The sequence below is a fragment of the Coregonus lavaretus genome (genome assembly GCF_964263955.1).
Source record: "Coregonus lavaretus genome assembly, chromosome: 12".
NCBI classification, from domain to species: Eukaryota; Metazoa; Chordata; class Actinopteri; order Salmoniformes; family Salmonidae; genus Coregonus; species Coregonus lavaretus.
The window spans coordinates 38,388,073-38,410,686 of NC_139999.1; the positions used below are offsets into that span (position 1 = coordinate 38,388,073).

A 22,614-nucleotide genomic window follows, 5' to 3' on the forward strand; every position below is an offset into this window, starting at 1 on the left:
ATCAATTTAGGAGATCACAAGAACAACAACATTGACAATATATAGCCTATTATCTGACATGCTTTAGTCTAGACCTACTTTACAATTGCCTGGTATATTTTGATGGATAATTCAGTCAATTGTACTGTTTAAGTGCATGCAAAAGGTTTGAAAATTGCCCTCTGTCCTGTAAAACCTAACTACAAAATCTAGGCTGCATTTGGAATTTCACTATCACAACATTGCATTGACATGCAAAGGACAGCTGGAGGCGCTCGTGCTCAACAAGCTCCAGACCCGACAGGTTCGTTGGCACGGCAACTGATAAACACTTGCAGCTGGAGTGGGGAGTTGCAGCTTGAAAACTTTTCATCTCCCTATTTAAAAAAGAGTTGTGTAGTGTTCGTTATCAATACAGTAAGAAGGCATTTCTTATCAATAGGTTGTTATCTCTTGGACACAATGCCTGTAGCTCACAAGACAGGAACTGTGAAATCCAAGCAGGTAACGTTAACGTTTTCTAACGCTAACATTAGCTAACGTTAGCTAATGTTTTAGCTAATAAATTCGCCATTCTGCATGCGTGACTGTATTCTAACAACGTTGCTCTCAAGTAGCAATAATTGACTGGTTTGCAGATTATTGTCTGCATCTCAACAGTTTACAGTGGCTTCCATTTTTTTGTTCCCTCTCCTTATCTGCATTGAGGTGAAGGAACTACTAGTAAACAGGTGACGGCGACTTTTTTTTTGCGTTTTTGAACACCTGTAACTGCCATTTTCTGCAATCAAGAACAGAAATGTGCCTTAAATTATAACAAATAACTTTTTTTTTTAAAGAGTGGCACAACCAGTCCACAAGGTGGCGCAGCAGCCGTCTTACGTTCTTTGGGGAGAACCCTAAGAGGGGCAAATGCCTGGTTGCTATGGTCTATTCTGTGTTATTTTCAGAATATTGCAGATAAAGAAGATAAGACAAGCAGATGAAGCCACTGACTGACTGTAGACTATTGAGATGCAGCCCTAGTGGTGCATGAAACAAAGTTATGAAATATGTCTGTTTTGTATAGGGGTCAAATGCTCAGTCCCAGAAGGCTCCTGCAGCAAAGGCTGCAAAAGCTGCCAGCAAGAAAAAGGTAGGTGGCTATTATAACCATACACAAATTGAATGACTAAATTCTATTTGTGCCATTGGGAGCAGGTCAAGTTCTTCTTACATCTGGTGTGCTTCGAACTTGTTAAATTTGTATCATATTTGAGCGTTGGGCAAAGTTGATATATTGTATCATTTCACCTCACCTGTAAAAGTGAAAAGGAAATCCAGCATCTCTGGAGGACAGTCGAAGTTGTTAACAGGGGTTCTTTAAGATTAACCCACTTCGGTAAAAACCAACGTAGTTTCAGAGTCTAGGCCTACAGTTTTCTATTTCGATGAGGTTTAACGGCGGTTGGCATCCAATAAATGTTTCATTACCGTCACCTACTAGACTGGAGTACAACTCCCGTATACTTTGTTTGAAAAAATTAAAAAAATACCCTACTATCTAACACTACACTCACAAAAATTAAAATAATACTATTATATTTCAAAATCGACTCTTATTGGTCAGATTTTTCTACCAATCCCGTCATGTTTTCTGTTGTATTCCCATTTTGATTGGTCCCTGAAACCATAGGAGGCTAGTTTGAAATACAGTGAGCTCCAAAAGTATTGAGACAATGCATTTTTTGTTGTTGTTTTGGCTCTGTACTCCAGCACTTTGGAATGATACAATAATTGTGAGGTTAAAGTGCAGACTGTCAGCTTTAATTTGAGGGTATTTTAATCTATATCGGGTGAACCATTTAGAAATTACAGCACTTTTTGTACATAGTCCCCCTATTTTAGGGGACCAAAAGTGTAGGGACAAATTCACTTATATGTGCATTAAAGTAGTCAAAAGTTTAGCATTTGGTCCCATATTCCTAGCACGCAATGATTACATCATTTTGGAGTCATTTTTATTGTAAATAAGGATAGAATATGTTTCCAAACACTTCTACATTCATGTGGATGCTACCATGATTACGGATAAATACCCTCAAATTAAAGCTGACAGTCTGCACTTTAACCTCATAGTAATTGCGTCATTTTAAATCCAAAGTGCTGGAGTACAGAGCCAAAACAACAAAAAATGTGTCACTGTCCCAATACTTTTGGCGCTCACTGTATATATAACACAACTTCATGTCTCTATTCTGTAATCTGTTAAAGGTCCTGAACAGTCATTATTTTTCTGTCATCGCTAACTACCAGGAAGCTTGAAAATACAGGCTGAATGGGCAGGGATCTTATATTCATGAGCTCGCCTTGACTGACAGCTGTTTGAAACACCTATGTCAAGCAACTTGGATGCAGTGAGCAGTGTTGTAGTAAAATCATCTCAAGCAAATTTGGTGATACACAAAGCAACTCAAACAACATTGAAATTGCATCATGACATCATTTATTAATTTTTTTATACATCTCCCGTTTGGCATTTATTTTATGATGCGGTTCACAGCAGCACTGATGGATGTGTTGACTTGACAACTGCGTCTGAGTTTTGAACGAACCTTCCCCCCTTTTGTTCCATGCTGGCTGAAGACCTAGCTAGTCAGTAACTAGCTAACGCTAGACACAGATGAAAAGGGAAACATATAAGTATCTTTGCCATAGATGAATAGTGTAAACTTGTAATTATATTTGCTGACATATTTGCCTACAGTCAATTTTTGGCACCAGTACAGTAGCTATCTCGCTATACAATGCATTCGGAAAGTATTCAGACCCCTTGACCTTTTCCACATTTTGTTACATTACAGCCTTATTCTAAAATTGATTAAATCGTTTTTCCCCCTCAATCTACACACAATACCCCATAATGACAAAGCAAAAATAGGTTTTTAAATAAAAAACAGAAATATCACATTTACATAAGTATTCAGACCCTTTACACAGTCAATTGGAGGTGTACCTTTGGATGTATTTCAAGGCCTACCTTCAAACTCAGTGCCTCTTTGCTTGACATCATGGGAAAATCAAAAGAAATCAGCCAAGACCTCAGAAAAAAAATTGTAGACCTCCACAAGTCTGGTTCATCCTTGGGAGCAATTTCCAAACGCCTGAAGGTACCACGTTCATCTGTACAAACAATAGTACGCAAGTATAAACACCATGGGACCACGCAGCCTTCATACCGCTCAGGAAGGAGACGCGTTCTGTCTCCTACAGATGAACGTACTTTGGTTGAAAAGTGCAAATCAATCCCAGAACAACAGCAAAGGACCTTGTGAAGATGCTGGAGGAAACAGGTACAAAAGTATCTATATCCACAGTAAAAAGAGTCCTATATCGACATAACCTGAAAGGCCGCTCAGCAAGGAAGAAGCCACTGCTCCAAAACCACCATAAAAAAGCCAGACTACGGTTTGCAACTGCACATGGGGACAAAGATCGTACTTTTTGGAGAAATGTCCTCTGGTCAGATGAAACAAAAATATAACTGTTTGGCCATAATGACCATCGTTATGTTTGGAGGAAAAAGGGGGGTCTTGCAAGCCAAAGAACACCATCCCAACCGTGAAGCACGGGGGTGGCAGCATCATGCTGTGGGGGTTCTTTGCTGCAGGAGGGACTGGTGCACTTCACAAAATAGATGGCATCATGAGGAAGGAAAATTATATGGATATATTGAAGCAACATCTCAAGTCATCAGTCAGGAAGTTAAAGCTTGGTCGCAAATGGGTCTTCCAAATGGACAATGACCCCAAGCATACTTCCAAAGTTGTGGCAAAATGGCTTAAGGACAACAAAGTCAAGGTATTGGAGTGGCCATCACAAATCCCTGACCTCAATCCTACAGAAAATGTGTGGGCAGAACTGAAAAAGCGTGTGCGAGCAAGGAGACCTACAAACCTGACTCAGTTACACCAGCTCTGTCAGGAGGAATGGGCCAAAATTCACCCAACTTATTATGGGAAGCTTGTGGAAGGCTACCCGAAACGTTTGACCCAAGTTAAACTATTTAAAGGCGATGCTACCAAATACTAATTGAGTGTATGTAAACTTCTGACCCACTGGGAATGTGATGAAAGAAATAAAAGCTGAAATAAATCATTCTCTCTACTATTATTCTGACATTTCACATTCTTAAAATAAAGTGGTGATCCTAACTGACCTAAGACAGGGAATTTTTACTAGGATTAAATGTCAGGAATTGTGAAAAACTGAGTTTAAATGTATTTGGCTAAGGTGTATGTAAACTTCCGACTTCAACTGTATGCAAATAAGGTATTTCTGTAAAAAAAAAAAAAAACATTAACATAAAAATAAAAATAAACTGTTTTAGCTTTGTCATTATGGGGTATTGTCTATTGATTGCTGAGATTTTTTTATTTTTAAAAATCAATTTTAGAATAAAGCTGTAACGTAACACAATGTGGAAAAAGTAAAGGGATCTGAATACTTTTCGAAGGCACTGTATAAACCACGCCCCTCTGCAAACACGCCTTATCTGATGTTGGTTACAAGGTGGTACATATTTAAATTAGTAAGAGAATATCATGTTACCATTGGTGTATTAAAATGAGAGTTAAGATGATGTCACCATGTCCCCTTAATAATGAATCCAAGTGTTTGACATGGGGTAGGGGACCAGTAACTTTATGATCAAACTTTATCAATGAAGAAGCAACAGTCATTTTTCATACTTTGGTCATCATACTTTCATCTGGTTTCCTTCAAATATCATCACATTTTTTGAAAAACATTATTTTGACTGTTCATAACCTTTAAAACATGATAAATACATGTGCTCCTCACATAATGCACCTTTCCCTTTGCACTTCACCTGTGAGAACCATGACCACGGGTAAGTCTGTTCCGCTTTGTGACCATGGTTGTACCTTTACGATGTAGTAAATTGCTCCTCTCTTGCCCAAACCTATTGAAAGTTATGACTCATTTACTGAAGCTACAATTTTTCTTTCTATCGAGGATTCGCGGATCACATTTTATAATAATAAACCATTTATAATGTTTTAAACGTTATAAACTAGCCTTATTGCGGACTGCTCACTATTTGTTTGATAAGAAACAACCATGTCGAGCCATAACTTGGCCAGTATGGTTTTAGATGGCAGTGAAAGAAAGGAAAGGGGCTGGATAGCTACTCTAGTAGATCAAAGACACTCATTACTAAAGCATCAGTGCTACCAATGAAAAAGTTAATTCAGAGCCCTGTATCCACATGACCACATCGTTAGCATTAGGCAAGCAATATAGCCTATGTCAACTTTTCTAGTCAGACAAATATGTTGCTTATGTCCATTTGGTCATGTTGTTTGGTCAGGATGAGGAGGATGGAACAGAGACGGGTGAAGGAGATGAGTGGATGCAAGGGAAGACTCTGATCAAGCCACCTGACCAGCTGGATCTCACTGAGGCTGTGAGTTTACTGTAGCCTGACTGTGGTGTCTGGAATCCTGACATGGCACCAAACAGAGACAGACTGTCATTGAGTCATAAAGGATACACAGAGGAGGGGGCTCAGTTCTGACCATTGATACTGTATAAGTAACTTCTTCTTTATAAGACTCTTAAGACCAGTTTTTTGCAATGTTTAGAAGTTGTTTGATGTACTGTATATTTTTTCACTTAACCAGGAGTTAAAAGAGGAATTCACCAGGATCCTGACTGCAAACAACCCACATGCCCCTCAGAATATTGTCCGATACAGCTTCAAGGTAAAGTATTACAGTAACCTCCAGTCTAATCCATGACTTTATTAACAACTTCTCCCTTCCTTCTTGGGTCCATCATGTAATGGATATTAATGTAAACAAACAATATTTTCAAGATACCTTGTATGATGGAAATACAAAAGCATTATCCAATGCAAATACATATGTATCATTGTCTTCTCTCAGGAACGTTCTTACAAGCCAATCAGCAGTGTGGATCAGCTGGCTGTCCACTTTGTGCTGGAGGGTAACCTGTTGCACCAGGACTCAGATGAGGCACGCAGACAGAGGGCTAAACAGGGCCTCCCTGAGGGTAGATAGCCAGGGCTTCTGGAATTTTTGTGGGAATCAAATATACTGCCTTTTACAAGAGCAAACGTTTGAAATAACTTTGATGGTAACATGAGATGTTGATTATTATTCCAGAAAAGGCCACAGTTGAGACCACTGTAGCTGAAAAACCTGAGACTCCGGTAGGAAACCACCTAATTTATTAACATACCAAAACGTTTGTGAAATAGCCTACATTCAGTAATTTGAGTGACTCTTGAGTGACTTAATATCAATGCATGCCAAAACCCACACAAGATCCAGAGACAAGATAGTGAAAAGAGTTCTCTGGTTCTTTCTTCTGTCTCAGGCTGCAGGTGAGGAGGATGCAGGGGACGCGGAGGAGGGCGGGGGAGAGGAGAGAGCTGACAGCGTGGAGTCCAAGGCTGGAAAAAAGGAGCAGAAAATCACCAACCAGTTCAACTTCAGTGAGAGGGCCTCCCAGACCCTCAACAACCCACTCAGGGTAGGTAGGCTAGGGCCAAGGCAGACTATGTTGCAAGAAGTATAAATTGCCTATAATACTGTAGAAGGGCAAATCTGTCTTCCGAGGATTGTCAAGACACAAATTCCCTGAACTCCTTCTCAGGAAAGGGGATGTCAGACAGAGCCCCCTCCTCGTGCAAACTTCTCAGCTACTGCCAATCAGGTGAAAAATACATCATTTTGAGTTTGATGCCATTGATGATTCTCATTGTTTGCTGCTCCTAAACATGAATGTTATGAAGGCTAGTGATACAACAGGGTAACCTCACCTCCTCCTCCTGCAGTGGGAGATCTATGACGTGTATTTGGAGGTGCTGCAGAAGCAGGAGAAGAACAAGGAGAAGGCGAAAGCGGTCCCCAAGAAGGACGACGACAAGGGCAAGAAGAAGATGATGCTGGTGGAGACACAGGTAAACCTCAAGTCAATAATAAACTATGACCCCAAGCCATTCAATTGGAGATAACACTTAGAAAAATCGGGCTCTCGTTCAACAACACACAGACATTGTTGATCCCATTGAATGTAGAGAACTGAAAGCTTTCCCCCTGTTTCCCCCTCAGAGTGATGACATCACCAAAGTGGCCAAGGTGGCCAAGATCATCGAGCGGATGGTGAACCAAAACACGTTTGACGACATTGCACAAGGTAGGTCCTTCCTGTGTGTGCCATGTTATTTTACCTTGATACAAAACCTCCTGATAGTCTCTGCATGGTGACATGATATGAGATGTCACTTCCCTCTTTTAGATTTTAAGTACTTTGAGGATGCTTCTGATGAGTACCGGGAGCAGGAGGGCACCCTTCTCCCCCTCTGGAAGTTTCAGTACGACAAAGCCAAGAGGCTGTCTGTCACCGCCCTCTGCTGGTCAGTCTTCTCACATTACAACAACAACAACAACAACAACAATGCGGCTTTACAGTCACTGAAACAGTTTTGATAGATGTGTGGCTTATAGACAGTAGTTGGACCACTGGGAAAACCTGAAATCTTCGTAATATTTTTGGGAAACTGCATTGAATAATTATAGTCTCTCTGTTGCTCCACAGGAATGAAAGCTACAAAGATTTGTTTGCCGTGGGCCTTGGATCATGTAAGTATGCAAGGTTTACCAAACCAGTACCCTTTTTAAAATGTTGACCCCGCTCTTCCCGCCAGACGACTTCACCAAGCAGGGGCGGGGCATGCTGGTTTTCTACTCTCTGAAGAACTCCACCTTCCCTGAGTATATCTACCCCACGCCGTCGGGCATCCTGTGCCTGGACATCCACAAGCACCTGCCTTACCTGGTGGCCGTGGGCTTCTACGACGGCTGCGTGGCCGTCTACAACCTCAAGGAAGAGAGCCTGCAGCCCATCTATAAGAGCACCGCCAAGTCTGGCAAGCACACCGACCCCGTGTGGCAGGTGTGTGTTAGTTTGTGCATGTTCTGTATTTGGATAAGACTCACTGTCACATGATGGTCTAAGACTTTGTTTGTCTGTCTGTATGTCTGCAAATCTCGGATTTATAGTTTTTTGTGTTAACATGCTATGTTTGTGGCATTTCCTTTTCAGGTGAAGTGGCAGAAGGACGACATGGACAACAATCACAACTTCTTCTCTGTGTCGTCTGATGGCCGTGTGGTGTCATGGACTCTTGTCAAGGTGCTCGAGAAATACATTCACTTTCCTCAGTATGTGTGTTAATATATGCACGTCTGCTTGTGAGTATTTGTGAATATTTTATTTTGTATTTTATTAGGATCCCCATTAGATGTTGCAAAAGCAGCAGCTACTCTTCCTGGGGTCCACACAAAACATGAAACATGACATAATACAGAACATTAATGGACAACAGCTCAAGGACAGAGCAACGTATGTTTTAAAAACATTACAAAAGGCACACGTAGCCTACATATCAATACATACACACAAACTATCTAGGTCAAATAGGGGAGAGGCGTTGTGCCGTGAGCTGTTGCTTTATCTGTTTTTTTAAACCAGGTTTGCTGTTCACTTGAGCAATATGAGATGGAACAGAGTTCCATCTCATATTGTGCGTAAGTGTATTTTTGTGTATAATTTTGTTCTCACAGAAGTTTTGATGTGGGTTTGAATGGTTGCAGAATGAGCTGGTCTTCACAGACATCATCAAGCTGTCATTGGAGGGAGCTGTGTCAGAAGGACCAGAAGGCGTGCAACTTCCCATCATGGGTAAGACCTGTCATCAACTGACGCATCACTTCAACACCGTTTGATACCTGTTAGGATAATTGAAATATTTGACAATGTTTGTCGTCCCGCAGCTTGTGGAACATCCTTCGACTTCCACAAACAGATTGAGTACCTCTTCCTGGTTGGCACGGAGGAGGGCAAGATTCACAAGGTGAGCAGACATTCAAACATGGTCCCCAGTCATGTATCCCCCACTGACTATTGCTGTATTCAGCTACTCCAAAACGTTTAGTTATTTTACTGTAACTTAATGAGATATGAATTGTCTTGGGTGTCCTGACCATCTCCTAGTTGCTCCTCTGAGGAATCAAATGGAGTCTTGTTCTGTTGTGTTTGTAGTGTGGTGTGTGATATCCTGCTGGGCCACAGAAGCAATGCCTTCTCCTTGTCTCTCAGAGAGTGAGGAAGTATCTCATTAGCACTAGGCTTTGGGCTCGGCACAGCCTCTTCCCAGCGGGCTGTAAAGCACCACTCTGAAGCCTCTATCTCCGCTCTCAATGGTGCAGCCCTACAACTTGTTTTGTGGTTTTTCGGGGGCTTAGAGGGAGGGCTTTTTCGAGTGCTAAATTAAAGAAAAGGAGTAGTCACTGTGATTGTTTTTGGTTTGGTTTTTCACTGCAGTTGTGTATGTAGTCAGAGATTTGTCAGTCTATGCTAGGCTTGTTAGTCCAGGATAGGCTTGTCTGTCTAGGCTGGTGCTCTGGGAGGCCCTCTCACACGATGCTAAGCGTTTAATGAGAGCCAAAATGAGGGCAGAGCCTCCAAACCTCTCCCAGATTTGCTCATTAACAGCAGACAGCTGTAGTTTTTGGCTGGCGTCCATCCTCATTTGGCCTTCTCCCCCAAGTGTCTATCCAGCAGTGTTGCAGAGAGACACACTACTGTGAGGTTCTGATCACACACACACACACACACACACACACACACACACACACACACTGAAGCAGAGTTCTACAGGGGATTTTTTTTCCCCTCAATCTAGATGAGATGAAGGATTCAATAAAGTTCCATTGCTCTCAGCTACAGCTTTGAGACAGATTGACACAATCTCACACACACAGACAAACGCCTTTTAGAAGCCCCTTACAGAACTGCCACAGCCGCACAGAGTCTCAAGTGACTGGCAGCTCAGTCTACTCTCTCTAAAGGCTATGCTAATTATGAGCCTTAGCCCACTGTGTTAGCTAGCTAGCTCACTGTAATGTTATGGTTCGGTAAGCGAACATGCTAATGAAGGGTTTTGGCTGATTGTGACCTAGCTGTAGCAGTGTGTTGTCAAAGGCCCATTCTGATTATCCAGACCTTGCAAGCTCATTAGTGTCTCGTTGTTGCAACATCGGGTTGGAGATAGTTTCATTACACACGTGCACTCTGGTCTAAGTCACAATAAACCTGTATTTTTTGTTGTTGTTGTACTTTTACCACTTTTTCGCCCCAATTTCGTGATATCCAATTGGTAGTTACAGTCTTGACCCTACGGACTCGGGAGAGGCGAAGGTCGAGAGCCATGCGTCCCACGAAACACGACAATGCCAAGTCGCACTGCTTCTTGACAGACTGCTCGCTTAACCCGGAAGCCAGCCGCACCAATGTGTCAGAGGAAAAACTGTCCAGCTGGTGACCGAAGTCAGCGTGCCGGTGCCCGGCCCGCCACAAGGAGTCGCTAGAGCGCCATGGGACAAGAAAATCCCAGCCGGCCAAACCCTCCCCTAACCCGGACAACGCTGGGCCAATTCTGTGCCGCCTCATGGGTCTCCCGATCACGGCCGGCTGTGCCTTAGACCGCTGTGCCACTTGGGAGGCCCTAAGTCCCAATAAACCTACAGTGTTTAGTGTTTAATATGCCTACATGAAGGGTTTTTGAAAACTCTGTACATTACATTTAAATGGGTTGTAATGAAGGCCTTTTATATTGTACAACAGGGGTTCCCAAACTATTTCCTGCAATTCTATACATTTTGCCATGTCTAATGTGTATTCATGTGATATTTGAGTGACTCAAACATTACAACAAAATCTATGGAGAAAAACAAAAAACGACCTAAATTTACAGTTTGGGAACCACTGTTGTAGAAGATGCTAAGATGTTCTTCCCGGATGGACACCATGAAAATGATCGGAGAGGTTGAACAAATTCATATTTACTCTGATGGCCTACCCCGGCCAAACCCGGACGATGCTGGGCCAATTGTGCGCCGCCCTATGGGACTCCCAATCACGGCCGGATTGTGATACTGCCTGGAATCGAACCAGGGTCTGTAGTGACGCCTCTAGCACTGAGATGCAGTGCCTTAGACCGCTGCGCCACTCACTATTTGAAAAAAAAATGGTTCTCAATAATGCTTTTCTTCTCCTTTGCACACATTCAGAGGTCATGCCTAGCTAGACGATGTTTTGGGGGGAGGATCCGAATTGTTTTTGTCAATTTTAGAAACAATTTTACGACACTTAACATGACTCCAGACGTATTAGCAGAATCCTAATCTTTAACAAAAATGACAGGGTAGCCTCCTCTGCTGACACTGACAACAATAAAAACGACCTCGTCTTGAATGCAACCATCTAATCTAGGCCTATGAAAAGGTGAGACGCATATTGTACAATATGACATCCATCTAGCCTGGATGAGGAAATTATATTATCCTAAAATTACTTTCCAGTGGCACTGACTCACACAACGAACGATAAAGAAAGTGAATATGCGCTCTCACCGGGGATTTGGCCGATGCTCTCCAGTAGTAACAATAAGATAGGCGATAAGCCTACTGTTTCGTTAAATTTAAGAGTCGAGAGTTTTGATAACTTTTACAGATTAGAGTTTTTTCACATACACACACACACACACCCACACAACTATGCGTGTGATATCAGTTCCTATCTGTCACCTCTTGTTGGAAAACAGCCACCTCCGGGAGCTCCTGGGACAAATGTAATAGCTCTGCTGTGACTTATTCACTACCTATCCCCTTACAGAGCAACCCCACTGGGCGCAGATGTCAGTTCAACGTCTATTTTTATTTATATTTGGTTGAGTTGTCAACTAATGTGAATTCAGCGTGAAATCAACAGAAAAATGTCACCATGACATTGGATTTAGGTTAAAGGTTGAGTGAAAAATAAATGAAATTCCCTTACGTTGATTACTTTTTGCAAAACCAATCTATTTTCCACGTTGATTCAAATGATTTTCTTTGTTGAAATGACGTGGAAACAATGTTTATTCAACCTGTTTTGCCCAGTGGGACATACCATTTTAGGCCAGGGCTGTATATTGATTTATCCCTTTAATTTAACTCTGAGACTTTCTCACTGCTTTCACTCCTATCATTCTGTCACCATGCAAATGATGTAGCTTGCAATAATAGTAGAGCGGAAGTTTGGTTCACAGCTACAGTATATTGTCTATCTGGAGTGGTGAATGTGAGGTCTGACTCCATATTATTGCTGTGTCATTTCCAGTGCTCCAAGGCCTACTCCAGCCAGTTCCTGGAGACTTACAATGCCCACAACATGGCAGTGGACGCAGTTAAGTGGAACCACTTCCACACAAAGGTCTTTATATCCTGCAGTTCTGATTGGACCGTCAAGATCTGGGACCACACCATCAGGTAAGTCTACTCACCATCATACTATTGTGCCCACCCGAATCAAACTATGCTGTCTCTGATATTTATTTTCACATTGGCCAGCTTAGTTTAGAGAAGTAGCTAAATTCAAAAATGTCTCGCTGTTCCAAATCTATGTCAGGCTATAATTCTGGTTTTAAAATGGCACCACAAAAACATCCATTTGAACCCTGGGGCTCTAAGAAGGCCTCTAAGAAGGCGCAAGTGTCAAACTCACGTTAGTTTCCAATTTTGTCATGTAAAAACTGGCGCACTGCCATTTTCCAGCTCTAACGTCAGGTTCGGCAGTTTACCTGTCTAACATCAGCTCGATTGCACTGAGGTGGGAGGGGTGATCATATTTTAGGTGTGTCCTTAAAAACAAGCGCAAAAGTAAACATTTAAAATCAAATAAAATGTTATTTGTCACATGCGCCGAATACAACAAGTGTAGACCTTACAGTGAAATACTTACTTACAAGCCCTTAACCAACAATGCAGTTTTAAGAAAAATAAGTGTTAAGTAAAAAATAGAGAACTAAAAATAAAATATAATTAAAGAGCAGCAGTAAAATAACAGTAGCGAGGCTATATACAGGGGGTACCGGTACAGAGTCAATGTGCGGGGGCACAGGTTAGTCGAGGTAATTGAGATAATATGTACAGTGGGGAGAACAAGTATTTGATACACTGCCGATTTTGCAGGTTTTCCTACTTACAAAGCATGTAGAGGTCTGTAATTTTCAACAAAAATCCAGAAAATCACATTGTATGATTTTTAAGTAATTCATTTGCATTTTATTGCATGACATAAGTATTTGATCACCTACCAACCAGTAAGAATTCCGGCTCTCACAGACCTGTTAGTTTTTCTTTAAGAAAACCTCCTGTTCTCCACTCATTACATGTATTAACTGCACCTGTTTGAACTCGTTACCTGTATAAAAGACAGCTGTCCACACACTCAATCAAACAGACTCCAACCTCTCCACAATGACTAAGACTAGAGAGCTGTGTAAGGACATCAGGGATAAAATTGTAGACCTGCACAAGGCTGGGATGGGCTACAGGACAATAGGCAAGCAGCTTGGTGAGAAGGCAACAACTGTTGGCGCAATTATTAGAAAATGGAAGAAGTTCAAGATGACGGTCAATTATCCTCGGTCTGGGGCTCCATGCAAGATCTCACCTCGTGGGGCATCAATGATCATGAGGAAGGTGAGGGATCAGCCCAGAACTACACGGCAGGACCTGGTCAATGACCTGAAGAGAGCTGGGACCACAGTCTCAAAGAAAACCATTAGTAACACACTACGGCGTCATGGATAAAAATCCTGCAGCGCATGCAAGGTTCCCCTGCTCAAGCCAGCGCATGTCCAGGCCCGTCTGAAGTTTGCCAATGACCATCTGGATGATCCAGAGGAAGAATGGGAGAAGGTCATGTGGTCTGATGAGACAAAAAGAAAGCTTTTTGGTCTAAACTCCACTCGCCGTGTTTGGAGGAAGAAGAAGGATGAGTACAACCCCAAGAACACCATCCCAACCGTGAAGCATGGAGGTGGAAACATCATTCTTTGGGGATGCTTTTCTGCAAAGGTGACAGGATGACTGCACCGTATTGAGGGGAGGATGGATGGGGCCATGTATTGCGAGATCTTGGCCAACAACCTCCTTCCCTCAGTAAGAGCATTGAAGATGGGTCGTGGCTGGGTCTTCCAGCATGACAACGACCCGAAACACACAGCCAGGGCAACTAAGGAGTGGCTCCGTAAGAAGCATCTCAAGGTCCTGGAGTGGCCTAGCCAGTCAATAGAGCTGAACCCAATAGAAAATCTTTGGAGGGAGCTGAAAGTCCGTATTGCCCAGCGACAGCCCCGAAACCTGAAGGATCTGGAGAAGGTCTGTATGGAGGAGTGGGCCAAAATCCCTGCTGCAGTGTGTGCAAACCTGGTCAAGACCTACAGGAAACATATGATCTCTGTAATTGCAAACAAAGGTTTCTGTACCAAATATTAAGTTCTGCTTTTCTGATGTATCAAATACTTATGTCATGCAATAAAATGCAAATTAATTACTTAAAAATCATACAATGTGATTTTCTGGATTTTTGTTTTAGATTATGTCTCTCACAGTTGAAGTGTACCTATGATAAAAATTACAGACCTCTACATGCTTTGTAAGTAGGAAAAGCTGCAAAATCGGCAGTATATCAAATACTTGTTCTCCCCACTGTATATGTAGGTAGAATTAAAGTGACTATGCAGAGATAATAAACAGAGAGTAGCAGCAGCGTAAAAGAGGGGGTGGGGGAGTGTGGGGGGGCAATGCAAATAGTCCGGGTAGCCATTTGATTAGCTGTTCAGGAGTCTTATGGCTTGGAGGTAGAAGCTGTTAAGAAGCCTTTTGGACCTAGACTTGGCGCTCCGGTACCGCTTGCCGTGCGCTTGACTAGGGTGGCTGGAGTCTTTGACAATTTTTTTGGCCTTCCTACTGACACCGCCTGGTATAGAGGTCCTGGATGGCAGGAAGCTTGGCCCCAGTGATGTACTGGGCCGTACACACTACCCTCTGGAGGCCGAGCCGTTGCCATACCAGGCGGTGATGCAACCAGTCAGAATGCTCTCGATGGTGCAGCTGTAGACATTTTTCAGGATCTGAGGACCCCTCTTCAGTCTCCTGAGGGGGAATAGGCTTTGTCGTGCCCTCTTCATGACTGTCTTGGTTTGTTTGGACCATGATAGTTTGTTGGTGGACACCAAGGAACTTGAAGCTCTCAACATGCTCCACTACAGCCCCGTCGATGAGAATGGGGGCGTGCTCGGTCCTCTTTTTCCTGTAGTCCACAATCATCTCCTTTGTCTTGATCACGTTGAGGGAGAGGTTGTTATCCTGGCACCACACAGCCAGGTCTCTGACCTCCTCCCTATAGGCTGTCTCATCGTTGTCGGTGATCAGGCCTACCACTGTTGTGTCGTCGGCAAACTTAATGATGGTGTAGGAGTCATGCCTGGCCATGCAGTCATGGGTGAACAGGGAGTACAGGAGGGGGCTGAGCATGCACCCTCTGTGTTGAGGATCAGCGTGGCAGAAGTGTTGTTACCTACCCTTACCAACTGGGGGCAGCCCGTCAGGAAGTCCAGGATCCAGTTGCAGAGGGATGTGTTTAGTCCCAGGGTCCTTCGCTTAGTGATGAGCTTTGAGGGCGCTATGGTGTTGAACGCTGAGTTGTAGTCAATGAATAGCATTCTCACGTAGGTGTTCCATTTGTCCAGGTGGGAAAGGGCAGTGTGGAGTGCAACAGAGATTGCATCATCTGTGGATCTGTTGGAGTGGTATGCAAATTGGATTGGGTCTAGGGTTTCTAGGATAATGGTGTTGATGTGAGCCTTTCAAAGCACTTCATGGCTACATACGTGAATGCTACGGGTCGGTAGTCATTTAGGCAGGTTACCTTAGTGTTCTTGGGCACAAGGACTATGGTGGTCTGCTTGAAACATGTTGGTATTACAGACTCAGTCAGGGACAGGTTGAAAATGTCAGTGAAGACACTTGCCAGTTGGTCAGCGCATGCTCGGAGTACATGTCCTGGTAATCCGTCTGGCCCTTCGGCCTTGTGAATGTTGACCTGTTTAAAGGTCTTACTCACATCGGCTACGGAGAGCGTGATCACACAGTCGTCCGGAACAGCTGATGCTCTCATGCATGCTTCAGTGTTGCTTGCCTCGAAGCGAGGCAGCTCTACCCTTTAGCTCAGTGCGGATGTTGCTGTAATTCATGGCTTCTGGTTGGGGTATGTACGTGCGGTCACAGTGGGGACGACTTCATCGATGCACTTATTGATGAAGCCAGTGACTGATGTGGTGTACTCCTCAATGCCATCGGAAGAATCCCGGAACATATTCCAGTCTGTGCTAGCAAAACAGTCCTGTAGCTTATCAAAATAAGACTCACAAAAGCAGATCTTAACGGTCACGCATGGATTTTGAGAGCGGAAGCGCAGCCTAGCCAGCCATGACGCGCAGTGCCCATGGAAGGAGAGATGTGCCGTTTGTGCAGATTAATCTCGTATTTAGAAACATAAAAAAACGATTGTTTTCCCCCATTTCGCTTAATTTGATTAAGAACCAAGCATAGCCTACCCTCCCCTTAATCAAGGATGGTTTAGCAGCATCGCGTAGGTGTGTCTTTGTATCCTGGCCATTAGCCAAAATTAGCCTATGAATAAAGGGCTTTTAAATGGTCTACTGAGAGTGCTTTGGAATATTTTGGAGGTTTTTGCCCTCATGCTTTTTCATTATTTACAATTCACATACCTTCATTTCACTTGTTCAAGTAGGGAATCCATCCCCATTTTCAAAGAGCGCCCCTCATCCGATTAGTTACATAGTTACGCTCCTCCAAACTATTCAGTCCTCCTATAATGCCATATCAGTGGGCCATTTATTTTTGGAGAATCAGTCTCCCACATAGGCAACAATACAATTGAGCCTAGTATTTTGTATAGTTGTGCGAAAGTTAAACGTAAAGACATTTAGGCCTACGTGTGCACACAGTGCCATGGAATGAGAAAAGCGATTTATGACATCATGCTTCTGACCCAATCCTATTTAGAAATATTGTTGTTGGTAGTTTTTCATGGAATTTGATTAAAAACTTAACTTATTAGAAAGATTCACCATCCATGGGTTTATGGTAAGAACATACATGGCTCGAATGCAATTTTGTCTGCTATTTTTGGAGATGTGCAAATATGATCTGTAAGATGGTTCCATTATGTTTATAAAACATTACATTTGCGAGCAGTGTAACTGTGAGTGGACATTCCCCCTTTCTCTTTATATTGGATCTTTATCCAGCTCCTGTGAAAAGTTTGGGATGTGCGTAAAACCCTCCATAGTATAAGTTGCCTTGTCTGTATTATACACCCACAGGGAGCAATTATGGTGCCTGTAACTGTATTTAGACATAAACTATTTTAAAACAAGTTGTTGTTTTGTTTTTATATGAATTTGATTAGAATTATACACTGTCTTTTTAGGCCTTATCAGTAGCCTAGTGATTTTAATCTAGCTTAATGACTACGTTTGGCATGTCCAGACTGCAATTTACAGTACACCTAGCCCATATACCAGTGTACAGTAAATGCTATAGCCTATGTTTAACAAATCAAATCAAATTTGATTTGTCACATGCGCCGAATACAACAGGTGTAGACCTTACTGTGAAATGCTTACTTACAAGCCCTTAACCAACAATGCAGAATAAATTAAAAATATTAACTCTTTTTTTTAAAATAAAAAACAAATAACTAAAGTAAGAAAAAAGTAACACAATAAAATAACAATCATGAGGCTATATACAGGGGGTACCGGTACCGAGTCAGTGTGCGGGGGTACAGGTTAGTCGAGGTAATTGAGGGAGTACAGTATGTACTGTATATGTAGGTAGGGGTAAAGTGACTATGCGTAGATAATAAACAGCGCATAGCAGCAGCGTAAAAAAGGGGGTCAAAGTAAATAGTCCGGGTAGCTGTATGATTAACATAAATCTAACAAAAATCTAAACGCAACATGCAACAATTTCAAAGATTTTACTGAGTTACAGTTCATATAAGGAAGTCAGTCAATTGAAATTAATTAATTAGGCCCTAATCTATGGATCTCACATGACTGGGAATACAGATATACATCTGTTGGTCACAGAGACCTTAAAAAAAAGGTAGAGGCTTGGATCAGAAACCAGTCAGTATCTGGTGTGACCACCATCAGGCTGTTGATTGTGGCCTGTGGAATGTTGTCCCACTCCTCTTCAATGGCTGTGCGAAGTTGCTGGATATTGGCGGGAACTGGAACACGCTGTCGTACACGTCGATCCAGAGCATCCCAAACATGCTCAATGGGTGGTGACATGTCTGGTGAGTGTGCAGGCCATGGAAGAACTGGGAAATATTCAGCTTCCAGGAATTGTGTACAGATCCTTGGGGCCGTGCGTTATCATGCTGAAACATAAGGTGATGGCGGCAGATTAATGGCATGACAATGGGCCTCAGGATCTCGTCACGGTATCTCTGTGCATTCAAATTACCATCAATAAAATGCAATTCTGTTAATTGTCCGTACCTTATGCCTGCCCATACCATAAACCCACCGCCACCATGGGGCACTCTGTTCACAGCGTTGACATCAGCAAACCGCTCGCCCACACAACGCCATACACGCTGTCTGCTATCTGCCCAGTACAGTTGAAACCGGGATTCAAGAGTGTGCCAGTGGCCAACCGCACATTTTAGAGTGGCCTTTTATTGTCCCAAGCACAAGGTGCGCCTGTGTAATGAATCATGTTGTATAATCAGCTTCTTGATATGCCACACCTCTCAGGTGGATGGATTATCTTGGTAAAGGAGAAATGCTCACTAACAGGGATGTAAACAAATTTGTGCACAAACTTTGAGAGAAATAAGCTTTTTGTGCGTATCAAATATTTCTGGGATATTTTATTTCCAACATTTTACATGTTGTATTTATAGTTTTGTTCAGTATATTTCCATATTGAAGCAATGCAATTAAAACAACATGGACTGCAAATATTAGCAAATAAGGGGCAGGCTATTTAACCCCCTAAGGTTGATGTCCGCGCCGCCGCTTAAATCTAATTAGCATAATAAAAAATCCACATAATAATCTGTCAGTTTTAAGCTAGAGATATCTGTTTTTTTGCATTGGATGCGCCTCGATCCACCGCATCCGCCTATGTCACAATTCCGCATCTGTGGTGAAAGGTGACAGAGCTAGAGCGGTGTTTGTCAGACCCGAAGATCGGTCTTCTCACAAAATCGTCTGTAGCATCTGAACGGTTTGGCTCTCACAAACACGATTTGGCTCTCACGAACACACTAGTCTCACCTTTGCAAAGGTGAGACTCTCACGAACCCGTACATGTAGGCTATTTTGCTCTAGGACGCCCATAGGCCTCACAAGACTCGTCTGAATGTCCCCCGGTACCAGTTGAAAAAATGAATGGAAGTACAGTACCAGTCAAAAGTTTGGACACACCTACTCATTCAAGGGTTTTTCTTTATTTTTACTATTTTCTACGTTGTGGGATAATAGTGAAGATATCAAAACTATGAAATAACACATATGGAATCATGTAGTAACCAAAAAAGTGTTAAACAAATCAAAATATATTTTATATTTGAGATTCTTCAAAGCAGCCACCCTTTGCCTTGATGACAGCTTTGCACACTCTTGGCATTCTCTCAACCAGCTTAATGAGGAATGCTTTTCCAACAGTCTTGAAGGAGTTCCCACATATGCTGAGCACTTGTTGGCTGCTTTTCCTTCACTCTGCGGTCCAACTCAACCCAAACCATCTCAATTGGGTTGAGGTCGGGTGATTGTGGAGGCCAGCACTCCATCACTCTCCATCTTGGTCAAATAGCCCTTACACAACCTGGAGGTGTGTTTTGGGTCATTGTCCTGTTGAAAAACAAATGATAGTCCCACTAAGCGCAAACCAGATGGGATGACGTATTGCTGCAGAATGCTGTGGAAGCCATGCTGGTGAAGTGTGCCTTGAATTCTAAACAAATCACCGACAGTGTCACCAGCAAAGCACCATCACACCTCCTCCTCCATGCTTTATGGTGGGAACCACACATGCGGAGATCATCCATTCACCTACTCTGCGTCTCACAAAGACACGGCGGTTGGACTCATCAGACCAAAGGACAGATTTCCACCGGTCTAATGTCCATTGTTTGTGTTTCTTGGCCCAAGCAAGTCTCTTCTTCTTATTGGTGTTCTTTAGTAGTGGTTTCTTTGCAGCAATTCGGCCATGAAGGCCTGATTCACTCAGTCTCCTCTGAACAGTTGATGTTGAGATGTCTGTTGCTTGAACTCTGTGAAGGATTTATTTGGGCTGCAATCTGAGGTGCAGTTAACTCTAATTAACTTATCCTCTGCAGCAGAGGTAACTCTGGGTCTTCCTTTCCTGTGGCGGTCCTCATGAGAGCCAGTTTCATCATAGCGCTTGATGGTTTTTGCGACTACACTTGAAAAAACGTTCAAAGTTCTTGAAATGTTCAGTATTGACTGACTTTCATGTCTTTAAAGTAATGATGGACTGTCGTTTCTCTTTGCTTATTTGAGCTGTTCTTGACATAATATGGATTGGTCTTTTACCAAATAGGGCTATCTTCTGTATACCACCCCTACCTTGTCACAACACAACTGATTGGCTAATAAGCGTTTGAGCCAATAGCAAAACAAATCCTAAATCTAAAATATTTCTGACACACTTCGGAACCTATAACGCTACCGCCAGCGTTTGTTAAAATAGAACCCTGGGTCTTAAATCAACTTTCACCCATCCATTATATGGCACTACAAACTATGAAAACTATTCCAAGATATCCATCACTTTTCACAACCCCTTTCTGGAAACAATGTAATTTGCCTGCCAGATCATTTGACAAAACCAATTAATTTATATAAGATATAATTATATAATTTACTGAATAATAATCGTAATTATCTAATCACTTCTACAGTCCATACATTCCATGAGCTTGGCTCTCTCTCACTAAACCCACATTATGGCTATAAACAGCACTGCCAGCAGAGGGCTTGAACACATCAAAACACAGGCATGTACTCAACTGACTTCAGTGTTATCAAGACTGTTCATTGTGTTGATAGATACCACTGAGCTATTGACTATGCCTGCTTTGGTCTTTTGTGTTAGGGCAGACTGTTGGTGTTATAGTACTTGTAAGTATCACTACACAAGCATTAGTTTAGCACCTATCCCCGACCTGCCATTGAACCCGCCAATGATATCACATCTTCAATCAGGTTGAAAGGGGTTTGACAACAACAGAATACTTTTTCAGAAACATCTGAAAAACATGAATAGATTCTACATTGTTTAGGGAGCATGGTGACGGAGCCACTTATTTAGTTCAACAGTAGTTGAACAGTAGTCCCTCTGCACACTTAAATGGTCATTTGAATAGGATCATGTGGATTGATTAGGTCGGCACTACTTTATCCTGTTGATACAAGTCCTTGTAACTCCATCTATCGGAATGGGCTCTGAGTGATGAGTCATGCGTCTCAGATCTAGCCTGAGTCACGAAATGTCAGAAGTAGTGTTACGGATTCCTCTGCAGGTTACATAAATCAATAATATATGTGATAAATGCCCCCGCACCCTCTTGACATCCTATCTTCTTTCAGTGGCTTCATGTGCTATCTGTCTGTTTATCCATATATAATTACTATCTCTCTATTCTAGGGACTGGCTGCAGCACTTTTTGATTGACAAAATACAAACATTTGGCTGCACCTGCGATAACATCTGCAAATCTGTGTACGCGACCAATAAACTTTTATTTGATTAGGACCCTACTTTGTATCTTAGTAAACAGAAACGTTTAGTTTATGTAAATGTGTTCTTTAACTGCCTGATGCCACTGTTGTTACTTTGGAATCAGTGTGACCCAATCTGTTTTGTTCTCATGAGTAGGGCTGTGGCGGTCACGAAATTTAATCAGCCGGTGATTGTCAAGCAAATAACTGTCTGTCTCACGGTAATTTACTGTTAATTAACATAAACATATTTAGCATCTCCTGGCTTCCACACATAGCCGACAAGCCACTGATGCAGACCTTTGGAACATCTACATTTTAAAAAGTCTAATAAATCCATGTAATATAGCCTACACCTTCACAATAAATCCATTATTTATTTTAGACAGGTCTAAAGAAGCATGATATGAAGAAAATGTAGTCTATTTCAGAAGAAAATAATAGCATACTCTGAGTTGTCCATATGTTAGGTCCTGATGTGGACATGCCAAATGGCCGTGGGCTTCGCTAGTTCATTTAGCAGACAAGATTTGGTTAGAATTCTGTGCCATTATTTTATATTATTTTATAGCATGAAGAATACAATTTGAACAAAGCTGAATAAAATATACATATTTTCTCCAAACGATTTGAGGGAGTGCGCACATGCGGCTATTCTGTGTTGAGCGGTTAACAAAGAAATAGATACTCCTATATGCTTAATTTAGAGTTATTCATGTAACTTTAGTTGTTGTACAAACGTTGGGCTGTATGTTTTGATTTTTTATACATTGATGAGACTCTAATGATGATTCTTTTTAAATCGCTTGAAATGCATGAGCTCTGCTTTGGTTTTTTTGCGCAGGCTGTACACACTTCAATAGTCT

At 42.2% G+C, this 22,614-nt stretch overlaps 1 protein-coding gene across 1 annotated transcript in view; it reads left to right on the top strand.

Annotated features, from left to right (window-relative positions):
- Positions 1-441: 441 nt before the first annotated feature.
- The window catches only part of dnai1.2 (dynein, axonemal, intermediate chain 1, paralog 2), a gene marked incomplete at both ends in the record, with an annotated part of 45,339 nt that continues 23,166 nt past the window's right edge, over positions 442-22,614 (top strand). Inside the window, 17 exons of the mRNA XM_084173052.1 lie at positions 442-483; positions 1,049-1,114; positions 5,351-5,446; positions 5,664-5,744; positions 5,928-6,054; positions 6,168-6,214; positions 6,382-6,537; positions 6,661-6,720; positions 6,842-6,967; positions 7,119-7,203; positions 7,306-7,423; positions 7,606-7,649; positions 7,715-7,962; positions 8,113-8,202; positions 8,664-8,751; positions 8,844-8,923; positions 12,232-12,380. Of these exons, the coding sequence (XP_084029178.1) occupies positions 442-483; positions 1,049-1,114; positions 5,351-5,446; positions 5,664-5,744; positions 5,928-6,054; positions 6,168-6,214; positions 6,382-6,537; positions 6,661-6,720; positions 6,842-6,967; positions 7,119-7,203; positions 7,306-7,423; positions 7,606-7,649; positions 7,715-7,962; positions 8,113-8,202; positions 8,664-8,751; positions 8,844-8,923; positions 12,232-12,380 (1,703 nt within the window). The remainder of the gene's footprint in view (positions 484-1,048; positions 1,115-5,350; positions 5,447-5,663; positions 5,745-5,927; positions 6,055-6,167; positions 6,215-6,381; positions 6,538-6,660; positions 6,721-6,841; positions 6,968-7,118; positions 7,204-7,305; positions 7,424-7,605; positions 7,650-7,714; positions 7,963-8,112; positions 8,203-8,663; positions 8,752-8,843; positions 8,924-12,231; positions 12,381-22,614) is intronic.